The sequence below is a fragment of the Ascaphus truei genome, chromosome 9 (assembly GCF_040206685.1).
Source record: "Ascaphus truei isolate aAscTru1 chromosome 9, aAscTru1.hap1, whole genome shotgun sequence".
In the NCBI taxonomy this organism is placed as follows: Eukaryota; Metazoa; Chordata; class Amphibia; order Anura; family Ascaphidae; genus Ascaphus; species Ascaphus truei.
The window spans coordinates 10,697,120-10,717,929 of record NC_134491.1 but is presented as its reverse complement, the minus strand read 5'-3'; the positions used below and the strand labels follow the sequence as shown (position 1 = coordinate 10,717,929).

General features: G+C 42.6%; 1 protein-coding gene across 1 annotated transcript in view; it reads left to right on the top strand.

Annotated features, from left to right (window-relative positions):
• Window positions 1-20,810, top strand: part of BRMS1L (BRMS1 like transcriptional repressor) — a 44,430-nt gene that overhangs the window by 4,076 nt on the left and 19,544 nt on the right. The window contains exons 2-6 of the mRNA XM_075613325.1: window positions 5,334-5,424; window positions 8,265-8,392; window positions 9,388-9,467; window positions 13,845-13,941; window positions 20,028-20,114. Coding sequence (XP_075469440.1) covers window positions 5,334-5,424; window positions 8,265-8,392; window positions 9,388-9,467; window positions 13,845-13,941; window positions 20,028-20,114 — 483 coding nt within the window. The remainder of the gene's footprint in view (window positions 1-5,333; window positions 5,425-8,264; window positions 8,393-9,387; window positions 9,468-13,844; window positions 13,942-20,027; window positions 20,115-20,810) is intronic.

Genomic DNA, 20,810 nt, shown 5'->3' with positions numbered 1-20,810 from the left:
CTTAGATCTGCCTGTGATTTTATGAAGTCATCAATCACTTTGTTTTAATCTTCCAATTTTCTGTGCATCCTCTGCCGTTGAACTACACTATTCCTCGGTCCGGGGTCCCCTGGTTCCTGAAATTTTCCTTTTTATGTGCCGAGAACATTTCCGTAAAATCAGATGATCAGTGTCATTCAATAGGAAGCTGGGATGTAATTCTGTGATCTTGCAGCTTTCCATAGGCTGAAATTGTGGCTATTTTTTTTATTTCTAAAAAACAAAATGGTAAAATAGGCAAGATTGCTACTGTAAAGGTGTTGTTTCCTCAACCATATTCTAAAGCTATGTATTTTATTTTCAAAAATGCCCAAAGCCTGCAGTAGTATTCACATGGTAACTCCTGTTGTTTATTCTCACTTTATCCACTTACAGTACCAGCCATATGAAATTGGGTTCAGTGCTCATTTGTTTGGAATACAATATAGCGTTAATAAAATATATATCGGTGAGCAGGGAATACAAATGAGGTGATGAAAACAGACATGTTAGATGGACAGGTTGTGCCAAACTAACCTTATTAGTTTTCTTAAATTTTGCAAAAGCCTTTGATATGGTGCCACACAAGGTTAGTGTACAAAATAAAGCAAATTGGACTCAGTAAAAATATTTGCACCTGGATTGAAAACTGGTTGAAGGATAGACCAGTGTTGTAATAAATTGAACTTTTTCAGGTTGGGCTAAAAATGAGTACCTCAAGCATCGGTGTTGTGGACCCAACCTCACTTGTAGCATGAGAGTAGGTTCATGTAGCATACACTCGTCCCCTTTAAAAGCACACAAAGTCGTTCTATTTTCTTTAACTTTAATGGGTGGGGTTAACAGAAATAAAAAAGCACCTTCATGTAGGATATGTCTCTTGTGAGGGGAAGGTAAAAAGGAATCCCTTTCTATGCTGCGTCCATGGTCGGGCAGACCGTGCGGAGGCGTGCGCACGTTGACCGATCAAACTGCCCAAGGCAGTGATCACTTCCATGTGGCGTTCGAAGACACGCGTTGCGCAATAAATCAGTTCAAACTGATTTCTTGGAGCGACAGGCCGGTCACGTGAACTAGCTCCGTGATGTTACTGGCACGCCCACGGACGCCTCCGCACGACTGAACTTATCATGGACGCCGCCTAAGGGAGCAGTAGAAGATGCATCTACTCGCTGTCTGCTGATAAGAGAGCACACTATTCCTTTCCAGACAGGAACAAGCCAAAGAGGCATACTAATTAACAAAGGAAGGCAGGGGGAGAGGGCTAACCCTACTCAAGATATGACTGGTGGCTTGTGGAAAGTCTATACAGGCGGTCCTCGGTTATCCGACGCACTGTGTTACTCAAAATGGCGTCGGATAGCGAAGCGTCGTAAAGCGAAACCCGTTTTCCCATAGGAACACTGTTTAAATCAAACGTTCCGTTCCTGAAGGCATTTTTAATGCTAAAATACACAGAAAATGTTACTCAAGCAATAAGATATGCAGCACACACATAGATTATGATGGAAACATTATATTTATTAATTCCAGAACTGTAAAATAAAACTATAAAAATAAAACTATGCTGTATTCTGTACAGTAATGTACATGAGCAAAAAAAACCCCCCATCAATTATTGGAGGAAGATGATTGGGGGTGGGAGGGGGGATCTTCAACAGACAACGGACTTTTTGGAGGTGATGTAGGTGGAGTTGAAGGTTTCGGCCTCTTGAAGAATCTCTTCATTGAAGTCTGGACAGATCCTTTCCTTTTCTGCATGTAGATCTCTCTATAGCAGCTGATTTGGTTAGACACTCCGCGACTGACTGTTGAACTCCGTTCAATGTTAGGGTCATTGTCCTCAAATATGGCCAGTACACTATCAATGTGCTTGAATGCCGCAGCCAACATTTTGGTTGACAATGATTTACGTGGCTGTGGCTGTGCCACATCAGCAGATTGTTGGGCCTCCTCTTCAGCAATTTTTTGCTCTTCTAATCGCATGAGGTCTTCATTGCTCAACTCGTTAGAATGTGAGGCGAGCAACTCCTCAATAGCCTCGGTTTCCACCTCCAAGTTGAGATCTCTGGCCATTTGCACAACAGTTTCTGTAACTTCTGCAACAGTCTCTGTAAGGCCTTGGACATCAGACACAAAATCAGGGCACAAATTACGCCAAACTCCATTAAATTTGATTGTTTGACCTCATTCCATGCCTCTCCGATGTTTCTTACTGCATGGAGAATGTTGTAACCCTTCCAAAATTCTTTTAAGGTTGGACCTCCTTCCACATCAGTTGCTCTGATAGCCTGGGCAAATGTTCGCCTGAGATAGTAGGCCTTGAAGGAAGCGATAACCCCCTGGTCCATCGGCTGTATCAATGAGGTGGTGTTGGGGGACATGAACACCACCATGACGTTTGGATGATGGTCATCCAGGTACACAGGATGGCCAGGAGCATTGTCCAGGAGCAGCAATGCTTTAAAATCGAGTTTCTGGTTCATGCAATATAATTGCACAGCTGGAATAAATTGATGCTGGAACCAGTCCTCAAAAAGGCTCCCTGTTACCCATGCCTTACGGTTGGACTTCCAAATCACTGGAAGTGTGCTCTTTGCATAACCATAGAATGCCCTAGGGTTTTCTGCATGATAAACAAGCAAAGGTTTAAGCTTGAAGTCACCTGCAGCATTTGATCCAAGTAGAAGAGTCAGCCTGTCCTTTGCAACTTTAAACCCAGGCATTGATTTTTCCTCTTTTGCAATGTAGCTTCTACTGGGCATTTTCTTCCAGTAGAGCCCAGTCTCATCAACATTGAACACTTGACGTGCGCAATAGCCACCGTCCTCTATAATTTTGGCCAATGTAACAGGGAAGGTTTTAGCTGCCTCCTCATCAGCACTAGCAGCTTCATCGGTCACTTTAATGTTATGCAAGTTTGCCCTCTCTTTAAACCGCATAAACCAGCCCTTATTTGCAGTGAAAGTTTCCTCAGTGGTCCCTTCTCCATGCTGGTGCTTAATGTCCTCATACAGACTCAAAGCCTTGGCCTGAATTAAGGCTAAACTAATAGGCACATGACGCTGGGATTGATCTTCCAGCCATATGATGAGTTTTTCTACCTCAGCAATATGCCCAGCACGTTGCCTTATTGTTGTACCTTGCATAGGTGCTGAGCCCTTGATCTGTTCCAAGATTCATGCCTTGTCTTTGATTATTGTCACAATAGTTGTGCGAGGTATATCCAAGGCACGTCCAATTTCTGTGTTCGTCTCTCCTTTCTCAGAGCGCTTTATTATGTTTTGTTTGGACTCCAAAGTAATAGATTTTATAATCCTTTTTGGAGTAACAGCACTTTGCCTTTTGCTTTTATCAGCCATGGTTTAGGGCCTAAAATACACCACCAAGCTTCACACAGACTGTTCAGAATGATTTCCCTCGCCCGCAGCCTTCTGATTGGATATTTGTAGCAATTTTTTAAAGCGTCGGATGAGCCGTTCGGGCGTTGTAAAACGGGCCATAGGGATGCATTGACTAGCGTCGGATAAGCCGTTCGTCGTAAAACGAGGACCGCCTGTATTGTAACATTGTTGCAACTACACAGCAGCACTGGCTGCTTCAGAACAGGGAAACATGCAACTTTCACTGGGGAGCGCTGGCAGCCTGAGAGCAGAAATAATACACAGAAAATATACAATCCTGTTCCAGGACAATCGGTAAAGGGACACCTGCTTTTTATTAATGACCTTGAGGTTGGCATAAAGAGCAAAGTCTCCATCTTTGCTGATGACACTAAATTGTGTAAGGTAGTAGAATCAGAGCAGTATGTAATTTCTCTCCAGAAGGACTTGGAGAGACTGGAAACGTGGGCAGGTAAATGGCAGATGAGGTTTAATACAGATAAATGTAAGGTTTTGCATTTGGGATGCAAGAATAAAAAGGCGACTTACAAATTATATGGAGATACATTAGGAGAATCCTTGATGGAGAAGGATTTAGGAGTGCTTGTAGACAGCAGGCGTATGTATGTCTGTCTTTATTTATATAGCGCCATTAATGTACATAGCGCTTCACAGCAGTAATATACGTGGCAATCATAAATAACCATATAAATAACACAAAGGGGAGAAGTGCTTCAGACATAAACGTAACATTTCGGAAAAGGAGTCCCTGCTCCGAAGAGCTTGCAATCTAATTTGTTTTCAATAGTGCCCGAAGTCATGCTGTAGCTACAAAGGCAAACAAGATCTTATCTTGCATTAAACGGGCAATGGATGGAAGGGAAGGAAACATAATTATGCCCCTTTATAAAGCATTAGTAAGACTACACCTTTAACATGGAGAACAATTTTGGGCACCACTCCTTAGAAAATACATTTTGAACTAGAGAGCGTGCAGAGAAGAGCCACCAAATTAATATGAGAGATGGATAATCTGTTTTGAGGGTAGGCTAGCTAAATTAGATTTATTTACTTTAGAAAAGAGGCGTCTAAGATGGGATATGATAACTATATACAAATTTATTCGGGACAATACAAGGAGCTTTCAAAATAACTATTCATCCCAAGGGCAGTACAAACGACCTGGGGTCATCCCTTAAGGTTGGTGGAAAGGAGAATTTACCAGCAACAAAGGAAAGGGTTCTTTACAGTAAGGGCAGTTAAAATTTTGAATTCATTACCTGTGGAAACTGGTGGCAGATGCAACAGATATGTATCTTTAAAAAAAAAAAAAAAGTGTGACTTATTAGAAAGGAAAGGTATACAGGGATCTATCAAATAAGTAAACATGGGAAGGATGTTGATCCAGGGAGTAATCAGAATATTTGGAGTCAGGAATGAATTTAATTCCCCCATTATGAGATATCATTAGATGATATTTCACTAGGGTTTTTTTGTTTGCTTTTCTCTGGATCAAAATACTGCAAGTACAAATATAGGATAAAGTATCTGTCTAATTTTAGCATAGGTTGAACTTGATGTTTGTGGGTTTTTTTATTTATTTTTTTACAACCTCATCTGCTATGTAACTATGTAACATCCTCCTGTACAGTATTTTATGAATAAATCTTTTTAAAACAATGTTTCTAAAAATCGCATGATGGGGAAGAACTTTTCCCATCATCATATTTGTTTTATCTATATGTCTCTGTCTCTATACTGTGTGGCTACCTAGTTCTTGCACAGAATATTCAGCTCTAGTGCTGTGGAGCTTCACCTCTTTGGTTTTCAACTATGTTCCCTTTCCTTGGCTCTCAAATCGTCCCCAACTGGCCTCCTATTTTGTTACTGTGGTTTTATGTGCTATATTTTGTTTACTTTCTCTTCTCGCAGAGATGGATGATGAAGATTGTGAGAGACGCAGAATGGAATGTTTGGATGAAATGTCCAACCTTGAGAAACAGTTTACCGATTTAAAAGATCAGTAAGTACCCTTGTAGGTAAGCTGAACATTTGGAAGAGTGCTTCACATAAGCTGTATGGAATATATAGGGTTACATACGTTTGTATTATCCTGGACATTTCCAGTTTTTTGATTTAAAATCGCTGTCTGGGAGGAATTTTTAAATAATTAAAAATGTCCGGGATTTCTGGCCACGCATGCGCGAATCGCGAATGACAATAGATCACGCATGCATGGTCAGCTTTTGTTCACGCATGCGAGGTCAGCATTTGTTCACACATGCGAGGTCGGCTTTCACCGCTCACGCATGGTAAATACCGATGGCGCATGCTCGATCACAGCCCTCATCACTCACCCATGTGCAGTTGGCGCTCATTGCTAGCGCATGTGTGGTCGGATTTCATTCACGCATGTGGGAGCAGCGAACGCTGACCACGCATGCGCGAATGAAAGCAGACTGCATGTGCGATGGCTGTTCCCCTTTTTCAACTCTTAATGCCATTTTTAATGAGGTTTTTAAAAAAAAAATCTTTTTGATTTCTATAGCAGATTTTAACCCACCACCCAAGCAGTGCAAGATCTTTGCAACCCTTTCCTATTTGGGATAATTTGTTGCACATGTTCCCAGAGGTTTGAGCTGTAAACGGGAACAATCGAAAATGTTACTGTATTAATATAAGGATACATTGAAGCTGCTGAGTTACATTAAGTGAAGCGGCTACAAAGTATTTTTAATTTACCTATTAAATTGGGGATGGGTTTGATTTCCTCTGGATGCTCCCTTTTCTGTCTAATGTCGTGGTATTCAGCAAGTGCTCGTATAGTCAAAGTCCCTCCTCTTAACTTTTATTGGCTGTCTGATAAGGACAGGGTTAGATCAGGGTAAAGAAAACACTTAATAGACGCACATTTCTCTATTCAGAGGTCTCTAATAAATTCAACTTGTAACTAGTTTCCCAAAAAAAGAAAGCAGCCAAACCTTTGCCATTAGCTTTTAGATGTGTTTAGGGAAGCCAGTTAGGCTACAGCCCCAGTGCCTGCGCTGCACACGCGTCTGCCAGACTGGCATCTGCTCTGCAATAGCGCTGTGGTCCTGCTCTCCTCCGCTGGCAACCTGCTTCGCTGCGATCCTCTGCAAGTGAAAGGGTCGGCTGGGACCAGAATGCACTCATTTCAGTGACATCTTTAAGAGGTCACACCTGGGTGATGGGTATGTTTTTAACCCAAATATGACACGTACTTAAGTACTTCAAAAGTATTATTTTTATGTTAAACATGGGAGAGATTTGATTTCCTCTGACTATTTCCTTTTATGTGATGTCACTGTGTTCAGCGAGTGCTTGTACATCCAGAGTTTCTCCTGCCCTCTTCCTCTTAATTTTATTGGCTCTCTGATAAGGACGGTGTGATATAAGGGTGAAGAAAACATTTGATTGACAAACGCTTCCCCTTTCAGAGGACACTAAGAAATTCAAAAGTAACTTTGTTCCAAAAATGCCAAACCATTGCTATTAACATTGTTGGCTATCTTTATGGAAGCTGTTTAGACCGTTACATTTTTTTTGTTTTCTGACCGATTTATGTGGGACTGCATCTTTGTAGAGTGTACAACCTAAACTTAAGTGGTGCAAAACCATGCACTTGGGCAGTGATATGGAGTATTCCCATGTGGTCCTTACCATCTGTCCGGTTTTATATTGGTATGAAAAACTGGAGCTTAAATCAGTTTTTATATATAATGAAAGGTAATGCGAACAATTACCAATTCGGTAGATAATTTATAAAACAACCATAAAAACTAGACTATTTAAATGTTATGTTTAATCTTGTTTATCCCATTGCATTTTTCAATAAAACGCAATATCTTATCTCTCTCACTTTTCATCTCAAGTGTTTTTTTTTTTTTTTTTTTAATTGTTATAATGTCAATCTCAAATGAGATACTGATTCATCACCAGCATATATAAAGTGTACACAGGCATACCCCGAATTAACGTACACAATGAGACCGGAGCATGTATGTAAAGCGAAAATGTACTTAACGTGAAGCACTACATTTTTTCCACTTATCGATGCATGTACTGTACTGCAATCGTCATATACGTGCATAACTGATGTAAATAACGCATTTGTAACAGGCTCTATAGTCTCCTCGCTTGCGCACAGCTTCGGTGCAGGTAGGGAGCCGGTATTGCTGTTCAGGACGTGCTGACAGGCGCATGCGCGAGCTGCCATTTGCCTATTGGGTGATATGTCCTTACTCGCGAGTGTACTTAAAGTGAGTGTCCTTAAACCGGGGTATGCCTGTATAGATGTATGTTCTGTATTCCCCCATTGGACACATTGGCTCTATCTGTAGTTGCCTTACTGTAAGTTTATTTTCTGTTTGCTCCTCTGTCTTCATATGAACCTTAAATGAATGTTCTGTTTAAGTGTCTTTACCAGTGAATTGTTGCAAGACATTACTCTCTAGCTTTTAACCTAATAAAGTGCTCCTTGTAATGCAGTCTTATTGCTTTAAGTCCCTGTCCTGCCAAATGCAATATCTGGTATTTTATTATTATTATACCATAAATTACATTATTAAGGTGTTCTAGCGCTGAAATATTGGATAATATTGTTGAATCCTATGGTGTGCACAACGATTGGTTGTATATAATATAGGGTAACAGGATGTTGCAACAATTCTTACCTAAAGATCTCAATTTCATTCAATCATTACCTTTTTTCTACTTACCTGAAGCTAAGGTATAGCCAACTGGTATCTTGCCATAGAGGTAAATTGAAATTAATATTATTACAAGAAATCCTCCTTTTTTTGAGTCTGCAAATGATAATGTGCCCCTTCTCTGCATCCTTAGACTTTACAAGGAGCGGCTGAGTCAAGTGGATGCAAAACTGCAAGAGGTAATAGCTGGAAAAGCAGCAGAGTACCTGGAACCACTGGCAACACTACAAGAAAACATGCAAATTCGAACAAAAGTAGCAGGTATGAAAAAAAGCATAATGCATAGGAACACAGTGAATTGGTGGAAAAATAGGTGTGCATACAGTTCAGCTGTGTTCCCTTTAATCTATCACATTTTATGCCTGCACACACTCCTAAATCCTTCCAGGATTCATCTCATTTTGTCCCATTTTAAGTTGACGTTTGCATGCATATTTGTGTTTTCTACATGCATAACCTTACATTTATCTGTATTAAGCCTCATCTGCCATTTACCTGGCCAGGCTTCATTTTGTTCCTCCTGCAGAGTAACGACACCTGTACACAAACTTGCATCATTTTGTGTCATTAGCAAAGATTGAGGCTTTGCTTTACCTATGTCAAGGTCATTGAACAATCAAAATGTGTGGCCCCTGGTACTGAACTTTGGAGCACACCTGTTACAACTGTAGCCTTCTCTGAATATGTTCCATTTATGACACACCTGATGCCTTTTCTTTCTGTTCTCAAACCAAGTGCAAATATAATGCTTCACCGTTACCCATTACAACTTGGTTATCCCATCTCTTGGAAGAACCATGTAGCTCTGAAGTAAATGTCTCATATCCTGCATACTGGGGCGGGGGGGGGGTACGATTGGCCTATTTTAATAGTATGAAAATAACTGCTCATGCTCTATTTGATTTCTGTTGAAGAATACAATGGTTTATTTGAGGGGTGCAGTCATCAAGGGCCACCAACATGCCAGGTATAGGGGATATTCTTGCTTCAACACAGGTGGCTGTCATTCTGACACTGATTGAGTCACTGATTGAGCTACCTGTGCTGAATCAGGGATATCTTGAAAACCTGACCTTTGGTGGCCCTTGAGGATAGGAGTTGGCTGCCTCTCGTTTATTTGACGAGGAGGTCCTGCAGCTTTGTTCCCTAAATCTTCTTAACATTGGGACTTTGATGTGATTATTAACAGACATAATTGCCATAGTCCTTTTTTTTTTTTTTTTTTAATGTTACCTTTTTTTGTGCATGTTTTTAAGGAATATACCGTGAGCTGTGCCTGGAGTCTGTCAAGAACAAACATGACTGTGAAATTCAAGCTGCACGCCAGCACTGTGAGGTATTTCTACCTGCTCCTATTTGGTCAGATATTGATAATTGGAAGCTATCTATGCATATCAATTTCAAACCACTACATGTGCACAAAGGATTGTTGTTCATGCATCAACCTTCACCAGGGGGCAGTATATTGGTTCTGTACTCTGACTTGTGGTGTGACATGTAGAGATGTGTGAAACGTTCGCCCAAGGTTATGAACAAGATGAAATCTGCCTTTTTCAGCCTTGGGGGCGCAAGCAAGAAGTGCATTGCAATTTCACTTAATATGCAAAAGTTCTCTAAAATTAATAGATTTGCTTAATGCTGAGACTATATATAAATAGGATGCACACACCACACCTTGGCTGCAGTGTTTATCTCCTACAGCGCTTGTCACAAGCAGGAGCCCTGAGGAGAATCAATACAGCCACGGACGGCTTGCCTTTTGATTTAGAAATTGCATTGCCTCAATGTTTGGGTCTCCAGCTGCTGCTACAATACTTACTTTGACTGCTTTATTTGCTCTAACAAGCTTAATCTGCAAACATTTTTGACTTAAATGTAGAACAGGCCAACATTCTGCTTTGGGGAGAGAGGATATAGGGAAGTACCTCTGGGTACCATGGACCAGAGGGAACAGGCTTGAAGAAGAGGTGTAAGCCTCGAAACGATCGTTGCCCCCCTTGCATATCCGTCTCCATTTAGTTCCCCCCCACCCCCCATTGTCTATTGTGCTTTTCACTTTGTTCCCCTGTGTCCCTCCTCCCACTCACTCCCCTTCCTTGAAACGTCTTTTTGCCTAAGTATTGCATTACTCCAAGTGGTTATTTTTCTTGTTTAAATTAAATCATTTGATATTTTGGACATACTCCTGTATTTGAGCCTTTTCCCACAGAGACAGTGAGTGCTGGGACACTCGTCTATTGTTTATAAATAGGATGCACACACCACATTTCACTTACTGTCAAGTGATATTTCGCTGAAAACTCGTGAAATTGTAAAATGTGAGACTCATTTTGCAACATTAGCTCTTTTGAGGCTAAAAAGCCATATTGGAGGAAAAAAAATGTGCCTGCATTTTGTTATCGTTTAAAACATTTTTACTGATGAGTCTCGAGGCTATTTTATCGAGTCTTGAAGGACTGGAGAATAGAGCCCAGTAAAAGTTTAGTTGTTATGGAGAAACAATATTGGTTATTTTTAAATGTTTACTTGATCTGCTGAATTTAGGCCACAACCTACTTGACCGCCCTGTCAGTGCTAGAGTTGAATTGTGGAGTAATGTACACTGGATTTTCAGAGTGCAGCTTAAGAACACTGAGGCTTCTAAAACAATAGAGGAACAAAGGGAAACATTGCAATGAACTACAATAAAATATTGCGTTTCCTTTTGTTTATCGCTCTTACTAAAGACCTGAGTTAGGGATCTTTCACCCATAAATACCCTGTTCTCTTTTGGGGGAATTTCATATAATATTAAATCATATGACAACAGTAAGTATATGGTACTAACAGCACCTCAATAGAAATAATTAATGTTAGTGTGGTGACGGGAACAAAAGGGACCCTGATTCCCTCTATATTAACAATAAGAAAGTGTTCCTAGCACTCAATAGAAAAAGCGTACAAACGACACTAAATGATATGCAAAAAAATAAATTTTACTATCAAAAATAAATACAGGTATGGCAAACAATATGCATTGGACAATGATGCTATTTTAGTCTATATAGTCAAACCACAAGTGGTATCCAGATGACATACTGCGTGTAATAGGCAAAAAAGGAAGGAATGGAGGTAAGGGAAAACAAGGAGGGGAAGGGGATAAAACAGGCATAAGGGGGGCAACGTAACGTTTCGGGTCTCCTAGCCCGTTCCCAGAGACCAAAATGATCCTGGTACTTCCATCTGGATCTCCCTTGAAAAAACAAATGACAAAGCTGAAATAATACAAAAAAGTAGGAGCCAGAGAGGGCAAGATGTTAAACAATAATCCACTTGAACTGACACACTGAACACTTAGCAACTTACAATCAAGTGCTGCTGTAAGTTGCTAAGTGTTCAGTGTGTCAATTAAAGTGGATTATTGTTTAACATCTTGCCCTCTCTGCGCTCCTACTTTTTTGTATTTTTTGGATGACTATTGACCCGGCTGATCACCGGAAAGTGGAGAAGCTGCGGGAGGAAGAAGCCCTGACAGACATTTGAACGTGAACAGACGAGCGCAGCCTCATTTGTGCAAAGCTGAAATAACCCTGCAATGTGTGCAACAATCTATCCACTAGTAATGTTTCAGCCACAATGTAGCAATTTATCCAAATAACAAAGCTGAAGAAATCCTGCAATACGTGCAACAATATCTGTTGGTAATGTTTCAGCCACAAGGTAGCAAACTTAACACACACCGATTTCTAAACAACACTAATATAGATACACAAGGGTTAATAATGTCACTAATGTACAGGTAAAGAACAGCCCTGGCAACTGATGGCTACTTATTGAGCGCAGGAAGCAACATTTCTGGAAGTGCAGGGCGTCCTGCACTTCCAGAAATGTATTTGCTTCTTATCACAACAGTGCTCATGCCGTTCTCTTATTTGCTCAGTTTATAAAAAATTATGTGATGCTTTTTGGCACCTGGGACTTGTCTAAGATGTCTTCAGTGATGAGACCCCCCAAACCAATGATGTAGAGGAATGAGATTACTTAATATGGGGAACCATACTAAGTATGTGCAAACAAAAAGCCATTGAAAGTGGAAGTTCCTCTTAGAACCAAAGTGTACTAATTGGTGATGTACTGGGAACCCAGAAATTACTCGGTTTCCGGCCTACCCGGCCATATTTAAAGTACCTGGAACTGGCCCAGAGCGCTGGGACCCAGTGCCGGGTAATTTGCGTTCTGCTCTGCTCCCTCGGCCTCTTCTTGGAGAACGGCGGGGAGCAGAGCAGCAGAAGACTTACCTGCAGCTGGCGGCGAAGGGTCAGGAGGACCACGGCGACATACTTGTGGCGGTGGGAGCAGCGGAAGAAATCCTTCAGGCGGTGGCAGCAGAGGATGTTATTCTTCAGCGTGACTTCAGACTTCCATGCAGCTCCTCCCTGGCTGTCCAATAGTAACGCTCCTTCTCTGGTCACGTGTTCCTCTACTCACACCGGCTGTGAAGGATGTATTCCGCTGCTCCCACTGGCTGAAGAATGATGTCCTCTATTGCCACCACTTGAAGGATGTCTTCCACTGCTCCCACTGCCACCAGGACGTTGCCGTGGTGCTCCTCACCCTCTGCCGCTGGCTGCAGGTAAGTAAAAAAAAAAAAAAATCCCCCGGGTACCTGGTCATTTTTGGGAAGCGGTACATCACTAGTACTAATGTTGGTGGCCCCTTTTAAGGTGTGTGTGTGACTTGATAGGTCTGGTGCTGTGGCCATAAACTAATACAGGTATACATTACCAGCAGGAATGATGGCACAAAGACGACAGCACTCAAAAGTATAATCCAAAGTAATTGTATTAAAGAAATACACAGCACAAAGTACTTTATATTTTTATATATATATTTTTTTTTGTATCTTTTTTTAAACCTGGTGAGCTGAGAACTAGTACTTTGCTTTCCTCTTTTGTGATGGCACTTGGTTCAACAATTTTACACAGGCAAAGCCCCTCTCCTCTCAACTTACATTTAAAAAAAAATTACTGGCTCTCATATGGACCGTGTAGGATGGGGTTAGAGGAAACCTTTGATTTACTTTGCAGCCTCAGAATCTGGGAATGATGATCACAGTAACAAGCAGTCATTTTTAAGCATGATTACATGTGTTTTAAGGAAGACGATCCAGGTTCTTGGGTCCGCTATTAGCGATTGAACCTTTTAAGGAATGGGTGGGCTACTCTTTGGGAAGTATAAAGCCTATACATACTGCATGTCTGCTTTAGAGCAAAAACTGCTTAAAGTTTAAACAATATTTTTGAAGGCACATATTAGTTTGTGTATAATGAATTAAAAAAAACTCAATGGCCTAATAATAAAAACAAAAGGAATTTCTGTACTGCACTCCTATTTCACGTTAAATAGAAATATAACCAGCAGTTGTATTTTCCAGCATAGGATATTGTATTGAGGTTTTTTAATTCTATAAACGTATGGATACTATCAGAGAGATTGTATTGCAGTATAATTCAGGCTTTCACGACGAGCACAAGGGTGCAGAGTTGTGGATCGAATACCTACCTCTGAACTTTTACATATTGCTGAAATAAATGAAATTTCTTGAGCTTTGTGAATTATCATTATGGTCTGAGTTATCAGTACTGATTAAGAGGAGAGTTACAGTACATTAATCCTATTAATCCATAGTAACATGGTCTCATTGGTCCCCCCAACTTCTCCACTGATATTTCAGAGTGAGAAGCTATTGCTGTATGACACTGTGCAGAGTGAACTAGAGGAGAAAATTCGCAGGTTGGAAGAAGACCGACACAGTATTGATATTACTTCAGGTAAAAATTACTTTGAATCTATTGTTCCTAAACTTATTTTATCCTGTATCACTGCATACATTTTTTTGAACTTCCTCTGACACCTTATTTTACTATTGACATCAGAATATTTAAAGATGGAGTCCCACTTGGGACCAAATGGGAGGAGTGTTTGTCAGTTTTGTCAGCTGTGCCTCGATTTGATAACCTAATCAGATTTAAGCACACCCTATTCCTGTCCCAAGATAACCTGGAAAACGGCACTGGTGTAATCCAATAAACAAAAATCCGAATGCACATCCAACATGACAAATTTAGTGTGTGACACACGCACACACAATGGGTCATTTTAGTTAAATGCTTTGGCCAAAATATTTCAAGCCTGTGACTATGTCAAGGTAGATCCCTTCAGCAGGCCCTGCACTACCAATGTTATACTGTGTCTTTTGTATTTCTTCCACGGAAATGAGGAAACAAAACAATAATCTAGCCAATAGCATTGAATGCGAGAAGAGTTAACCTTTAGGGGCACTATGTTCTATGAAATAAAGTGGAACAAAATATATACTTCCCAGCTTATTGCTATAGCAAACTTTCTCATGAGGGCCAAAATCGCTCAATAGATTACTCATTCACACGTGTAATGGGTGAGTTTAAACTGAGGGGCCCAAAACCTCCCAATCGGGTTTATAAATGTATTGTTTGTTATACTTGAGGTCACTTTCCCAGTGGCACACATATATATAAATATATATGTAGACCTTGTACCCCCTGGTACCGAACTACCCGTGCTGCTTTTACCTGTGGGGATACCATGAGGCCTGAGCCTCTGCCACTGTGAGCCTGGGATACACTTATTTCTCGGTGCAGCGCCTCCACCGATAAGGGATCCCAGCGTAGTGGGAGTAGTCCCTCACCGGAACCAACATACACAATAATTACACACGATGGTATATGAACAGTATTTACTAAACGCATAGATATTGCAAGTACCATATCATTACACAGCCACAGCATATGACCCAATAGTGTCACCATCAAGGTGGATGTTCCCACAGCACTGAATGTCTGAAAGCACTGGCAGATTATCACCCCACAATAACACCTCCCGGTTGAGAACTCCAAAGTACTGGAGTGCCTTGGCACTTAACCCCTGAGTGTCCACCAGCAAGTTTCTCCCCCACACAGTGTGTGGGGGATAGCGCACTTCCCTGTGTGTTGGAGCCCGTTGGTGCACTTGTTAATACCTCCCTGGTCTCAGTCCAGACCAGGACAACCATGGAAAATCCGCAGATCAACAGCGTGGCTCCGCGCTGCTATACTCCAGATTGGATCCTTAGGCGGATGCCTTTGGAGGGGCTTCCCAACTGGAGTGTACCCCTATAAATAGTCTATCAAAGATGTCTGAGTAGTCTCCTCTGCAACAGGCCGCACTTCTCTCAATGTCCTGCAGCATGCCTCACACTATTGCTACAGTGAAAGAGTCCCTATGCACTATGGCCTTTCCCTACAGCATACACAGTTTCTCTACAGTGAGTCAGGGAACTACCTGGGACCTTGGGGCAATTCTGGCCTAGCCCACCGAAGCACTGCTCCGGGGATCCTACCTGCTCCCTCTCTGTCAAGACCTTGACTCTTCCTGTCCCAGCATGCAATAAGTATACTTTCCCCTTCCACGGGAAACCAGTAATTCCATTGTGGGTCACCAGTACCATCTCCCTAGGCAGTATGGGAGTTGTAGTCCCCACGGCTATTCTACTGCATTGCCACCGCGTGCGCTCACTGCACATGCGCGACTCGACAATGGCTGCCACAGCCTTTGCTCATGCGCGCACCTCTGTGATTGCGCGTGCACCTAAACATGGCGGTGCCCTGCGAAAGGCGCGGCTGTCGAGCCCGTCGCCCTCCTCGGAGGTAAGGAACGGGAGACAGGGGGACCTGAGGGGACCTGGCTACATATAATATTGTGGGTCTGGGGTGTGAGCTTGCTAAGATTGTGGATGTCTAATTGCACTGGCCTAGTGTTTTGCCATCTGCACTTTGTTGAAAGAGGGGTTGTATAGGAGAAAGAAAGGGGGGGAGGGGTTTTCTGTAGAGGAGTGGAATGGGGAAAAAGTGTCTGTCTAGAGTTGGGGGCAAGAAAAGAGAAGGGAATGCAAGAGGGCTACCCAGGCGAGGTATGTCAGAGATGGGATTGATAAATGTTTTGGTGGGAAGTATAGGGGGAAGTGGAAATATACAGATGGGGCAGAGAATTGGAAAAGAGCATGATCCAAGAGATATATGTGCCATCATTTTTTTTTTTTTCCTTTTTGGCGAAATTGTCTGACTGGCTAGCATATATGATCGGTGTGCTTTTCCAGCTCTGCTCTGAATATGGAGTCTCCATTGGAAAATAGCAATTTAATATAATTTCCTGGGCGTCTGTCCTTGGCAACACATACCTTGGTGAGACATCCCATCCTTTCATTGGCGTGGACTTGGTCTGCCTTTTTGGGAAGAGAGGATACCCTGTATAGGGTCCCAACCACCGGTCATTTAGTTTTATTTAAATGAGGTATGTTTGGTTAAGCAGTTCTCTCTGCATAACCAAGGAGGGATATATGGCGCCAGTGGGTGCCAAAGCTTCTTAAAACTCTGATACCCCTGCTCCACTATGCAGAATAAAAGTATGGTGGGGCCTTCCTTCCGTGGGCTACAACCAACCTTTTGGATCCAAAAACAAACGGGTATGGCGGTTCACAGCTACTGGAACATGCGGGCTAAATAGCTGAAGTAATCTGCAAAAGATTTTTTGACGCATGAATAAAAACTGAGAAACCGTTATGTCTCTTACATATTTCGCCCTGAGTAGCGTTTTATCTTTCATACACCTTCTTGTATTTGGATCTCTGCACTTCTCAGCAGGGAGCACGCACACCTCTGCCTTCTGCAGCCATCCAGTCTGTGAGTACCTTCTACAATCAAGTTAGTTTGGAGCCTTGGTGGGATAATTTACCTGGTATTGAGCTTGGGCAGCTACCCTTGGATGTGATCGCTGAGATTCTGTATCCCAGTGGCTTCACCCGGCACCGTTTGGTGTGCTTGTCGGACATATGTGACCCTTTATTTTTCCTTATATGCCACTGGCTGTGTTAAAAATAGTCTGAATAGTTGATGCATTATAAGGCATGTCATTTATTACTCATTGAAGACTGTTTATACACAGTGGATGGATCTTTTTCCTAGATTAACTTTAATTTGCTACTCCATTATATATACATTGGACTGTAGTGCTGTGGTTCTTGTTGGCACCAACACAGGAGACGTTCCATTAAAAACCTGTTATAAGCGACCTTATTAAGCTTTACCTTTTTGTAGGAATGCCTTGTGGAAAAGATGAAAAGTAACTGGCCTTACCTAGGACCTTAACTATATATGCCTGCTGGATACATGCACAAGGCAAACGACTATCAAAAACCCAATATTATTCTGGCAATCGTCGCCAAAATAAATAAAATCCAGTAAATTTCTGGAAGGTCATCAATAATGTATTCCAGCCTTCTAGCCATCAACAATCATCTTATATAAAAAAAGATGATACTACTGACAACTCACATTGACCTTGCAAACGCATACAATGAATACTTTATGGGGTGTGCTACTTCCCTATTATCAAGGTGCGACCCTAACTACAAACAAGAAACTCGCTCTGTGAGCACCCCTATAGCTCCACCCTCTCATAAATTTAAACCTGTCTTTGTATCTGAAGAGATTACACAGGCTCCCCTAACATTAAAACTAACCAGCCAATGTGGACCTAACCTAGTTCAATCAAAGTTTGTATGACGCCGTGCCCTAGTCATTGCCATAGCACTTGCCTCCCTAATCCACTCTATTTTGTCTTCAGGTCATATCCCACAGACCTGGAAAACTGCTAGTTGTCAGAGTCTTCAAAAGTGGGGTCAAAAATATTGTCTCCAACTACTGACTCTTCTCCCAATACTATCCAAAGTAATAGAAAAATGTGTTCACTCCCAATTAAGCTCTGACTATAACAAGACAAATTTCCTTTGCAAACTCAAATCCGGCTGTCATCCTAACCACTCCACGGTAACTACCCTCTTAAAAGTTTGCAATGACGTCCAGTGTCGAATGGAACTGGAGAAATATTCCTGTTGGATAGGGGAACATACTTGTTTTTTTTTTTTTTTTTTTTTAAGCTGGTTTCACTCTTACTGCTGCGGCACAGTTTATTCGAGCATTTGCCCGTTCTGTGCCGCAGCAGTAGCCTGGCGCGCGCCCGAGTGTGACGGGCGCGCGCCGAAGCAGCGGAAGAGCGCCCTCCGATCGGGGCGCTCTCCCTACCGCTGCCGGGTCCGCCGGGTCCCCCGGAACCCCCTGCCGCTGTCCCGCGATCGCGGGACACCAGGGCTCCCTCGGGGAGCCCCTGGACACGCGTGCAGGGGGCGCAGGCTCCCGAAGACGCGTGACCGCGCGTCTATGACGCGCGGCACGCCGAGGGGCGGCCACTAGCAAGCCGGGAAATCTCCCGGCTTGCGGATCTGGCCGCACTGCGATAAAGTGTGTCGCCAGTGTACCTATTGGGTAGATCCCAATATGTGTCGATCTTGGGCTCAAACTCTAACCTGTCACCTGTGGTGTCCTGACAGGTTCTGTTATGGGGTCCCTACTTTTTTTTTTTCAATCTTCATAGATGGTCTACCTACAGCTTGTAAGGCAGCTTCAATGCACATGTAAGTGGATGACACACTCCTATACACGCAGACCTTTGATTTCCTAAAACAAACTGATTTTAAACACTAACAAAACACTAAGTATGGTATTTGGGACGAAGGTTACATTTCTAAAGCTAGCAACGACAGAAGCAACTCTAACACCATCCCAGCTCCTGTCACTAGTTTTACAAATCTGGGCATATAGCTTGACTCCCATTTAACATTTAGATTGCATATACTTTATAGGAACAAATCCTCCCTACGGTAAGAGTGCATCGCACAGCAGATACTAATGCCAATTATACACTGTGAGGACCTAGTATATGGTGCTACACTCCAAACTTACAATAGAAAACGACGCTGCTTTGTCCTACAATGTATCTACAACACTGCTCCAAGAACTAGATTGGCTATCCCTTGAGTCCAGGTGCAAGGTACATATTTTTTGCCCTGTGTTGTCTTCAAATACTTTCTGAGCAAGTTACCCACCTATCTGAACACACTCTTAACCCCTACTACATGCAGCACTTGTCAGCTTAGACCTGACTCCAAAAAACTGTTCGCAGTCCCAAGGTTCAACAAAAAATCGGTCCACTCCTCTTACCTTACTTCACGACTGGAACAACCTACCAGAGAGACTCAAAGCTGCCACCAGTCTTAGGCTGAGTCCATGCTCCCTGCTTGCTCGCTGAGGCGCACTGAGGCTCAGGGAAAGCGGGTGCTTTCCCTGGCCTTGCGGTTGCTTACCGCACGCACCGTCAGCGGGCCTTCCGGGGGCAGGCGCGTCACTGGCCGGGGGCGGGCCAGTGACGTCACGGAGCTGGTTTGCCCTCATTGGGCGAACCGCTCACGTGACCGGCCTGTCTCGCCGGCAAGCAGGGGAATTTTAAATTCCCCTAAGACCTGCGCTTCCGCAAGCGCGCGGAAGCGCAGGTGAGCCCCTACTAAAGCCGCTCTAATTGCGGCTGTAGGGGCTCAGTGCTGAGCGGGAGCGCGCCTCAGTGCGCTTCCGCCAGCAAGCACTTAACATGGCCGAGGCCTTAGGCCAGGTCTCCAGTGGCCACTGCGGTACGTGCGCGCACCACATACCACAGTACAGCCTTCTGAGGTAGGCCCCAGTGGCTGTGTGTGGCTGTGTGTGGCTGTGTGTGTGGGGGCGCAAAGAGCTGTGACGTGTACGCTGGCAGGGAAAACAAGAATTTTTTCTTAAGTCAATTTTTTGTTGGAAACATAAAACATTTTGAAGCTTACTATATTGCATCAAGCCAGATGGTGTGGGAAATTCTCTGTATTACAATGTGTATTCGGTACAACTGCACAGAGTTGGAGCTTTCTAGATAAAACCTATATATACATAACGAAATTAATGTTCTGCTGTTTTCTTCTCAGAGTTGTGGAATGACGAGTTACAGTCCCGGCGGAAGCGGAAGGATCCGTTCAGCCCTGATAAGAAGAAAAAGCCGGTTGTTGTCTCTGATATCCTTTATGCCATGCAGTATGTCTGTTTTGTTCACAGAAAGTAGCCCAGCCACTATCCAACGCATATATTATATTTTTTTAAGCGTTCTGGTCCCAAAATATGTATATTATAAAAAGCAAGTAAATCCTCCTCAAAACATGAATGACATATAGTAAGTTAAAGATGTTGTGCCCTTTATTTAAATGTGTATATTTATGGAGAACAAATACAGAAACCCTGCGCTCATGCCAAATTTGTGTATATGTGCTGTAGAGAGAAAAGTACAACAAAATAAGTATCTCATAGTGTAGAACTTTTCTTAAAGATTTAAATGCACTCGAAGAAATGTCTTTACATACAAGTTGTAATGTAAGCTACTGGATATCAACTCCGCATCTAGATTATGAAACGGCCTTTCCTTAGTTATGTGGCTTTCGGCAACTCTTCTAGGATAGGCAGTAGTGACGTCACCGGGTGATATACGCAGGCTTCGAGCAGTAAAACCCAACGTGCATTCCGCTGATCTTCCGCGTCATCAGGGATTAATTGGTGGTACCCTTTTCTTTGGTTGTTTATATCCAAGAGCCCTTAATCATACAAGTTAACTCTTGCGGGTTTTTGCAGAAGTAATATGCATGCAAAGGCCATAAAGAAGTACTATCTCTAAAGTGCAATAGCAGGGCCTTACAAGTAACATAAAATGACTAAGTATA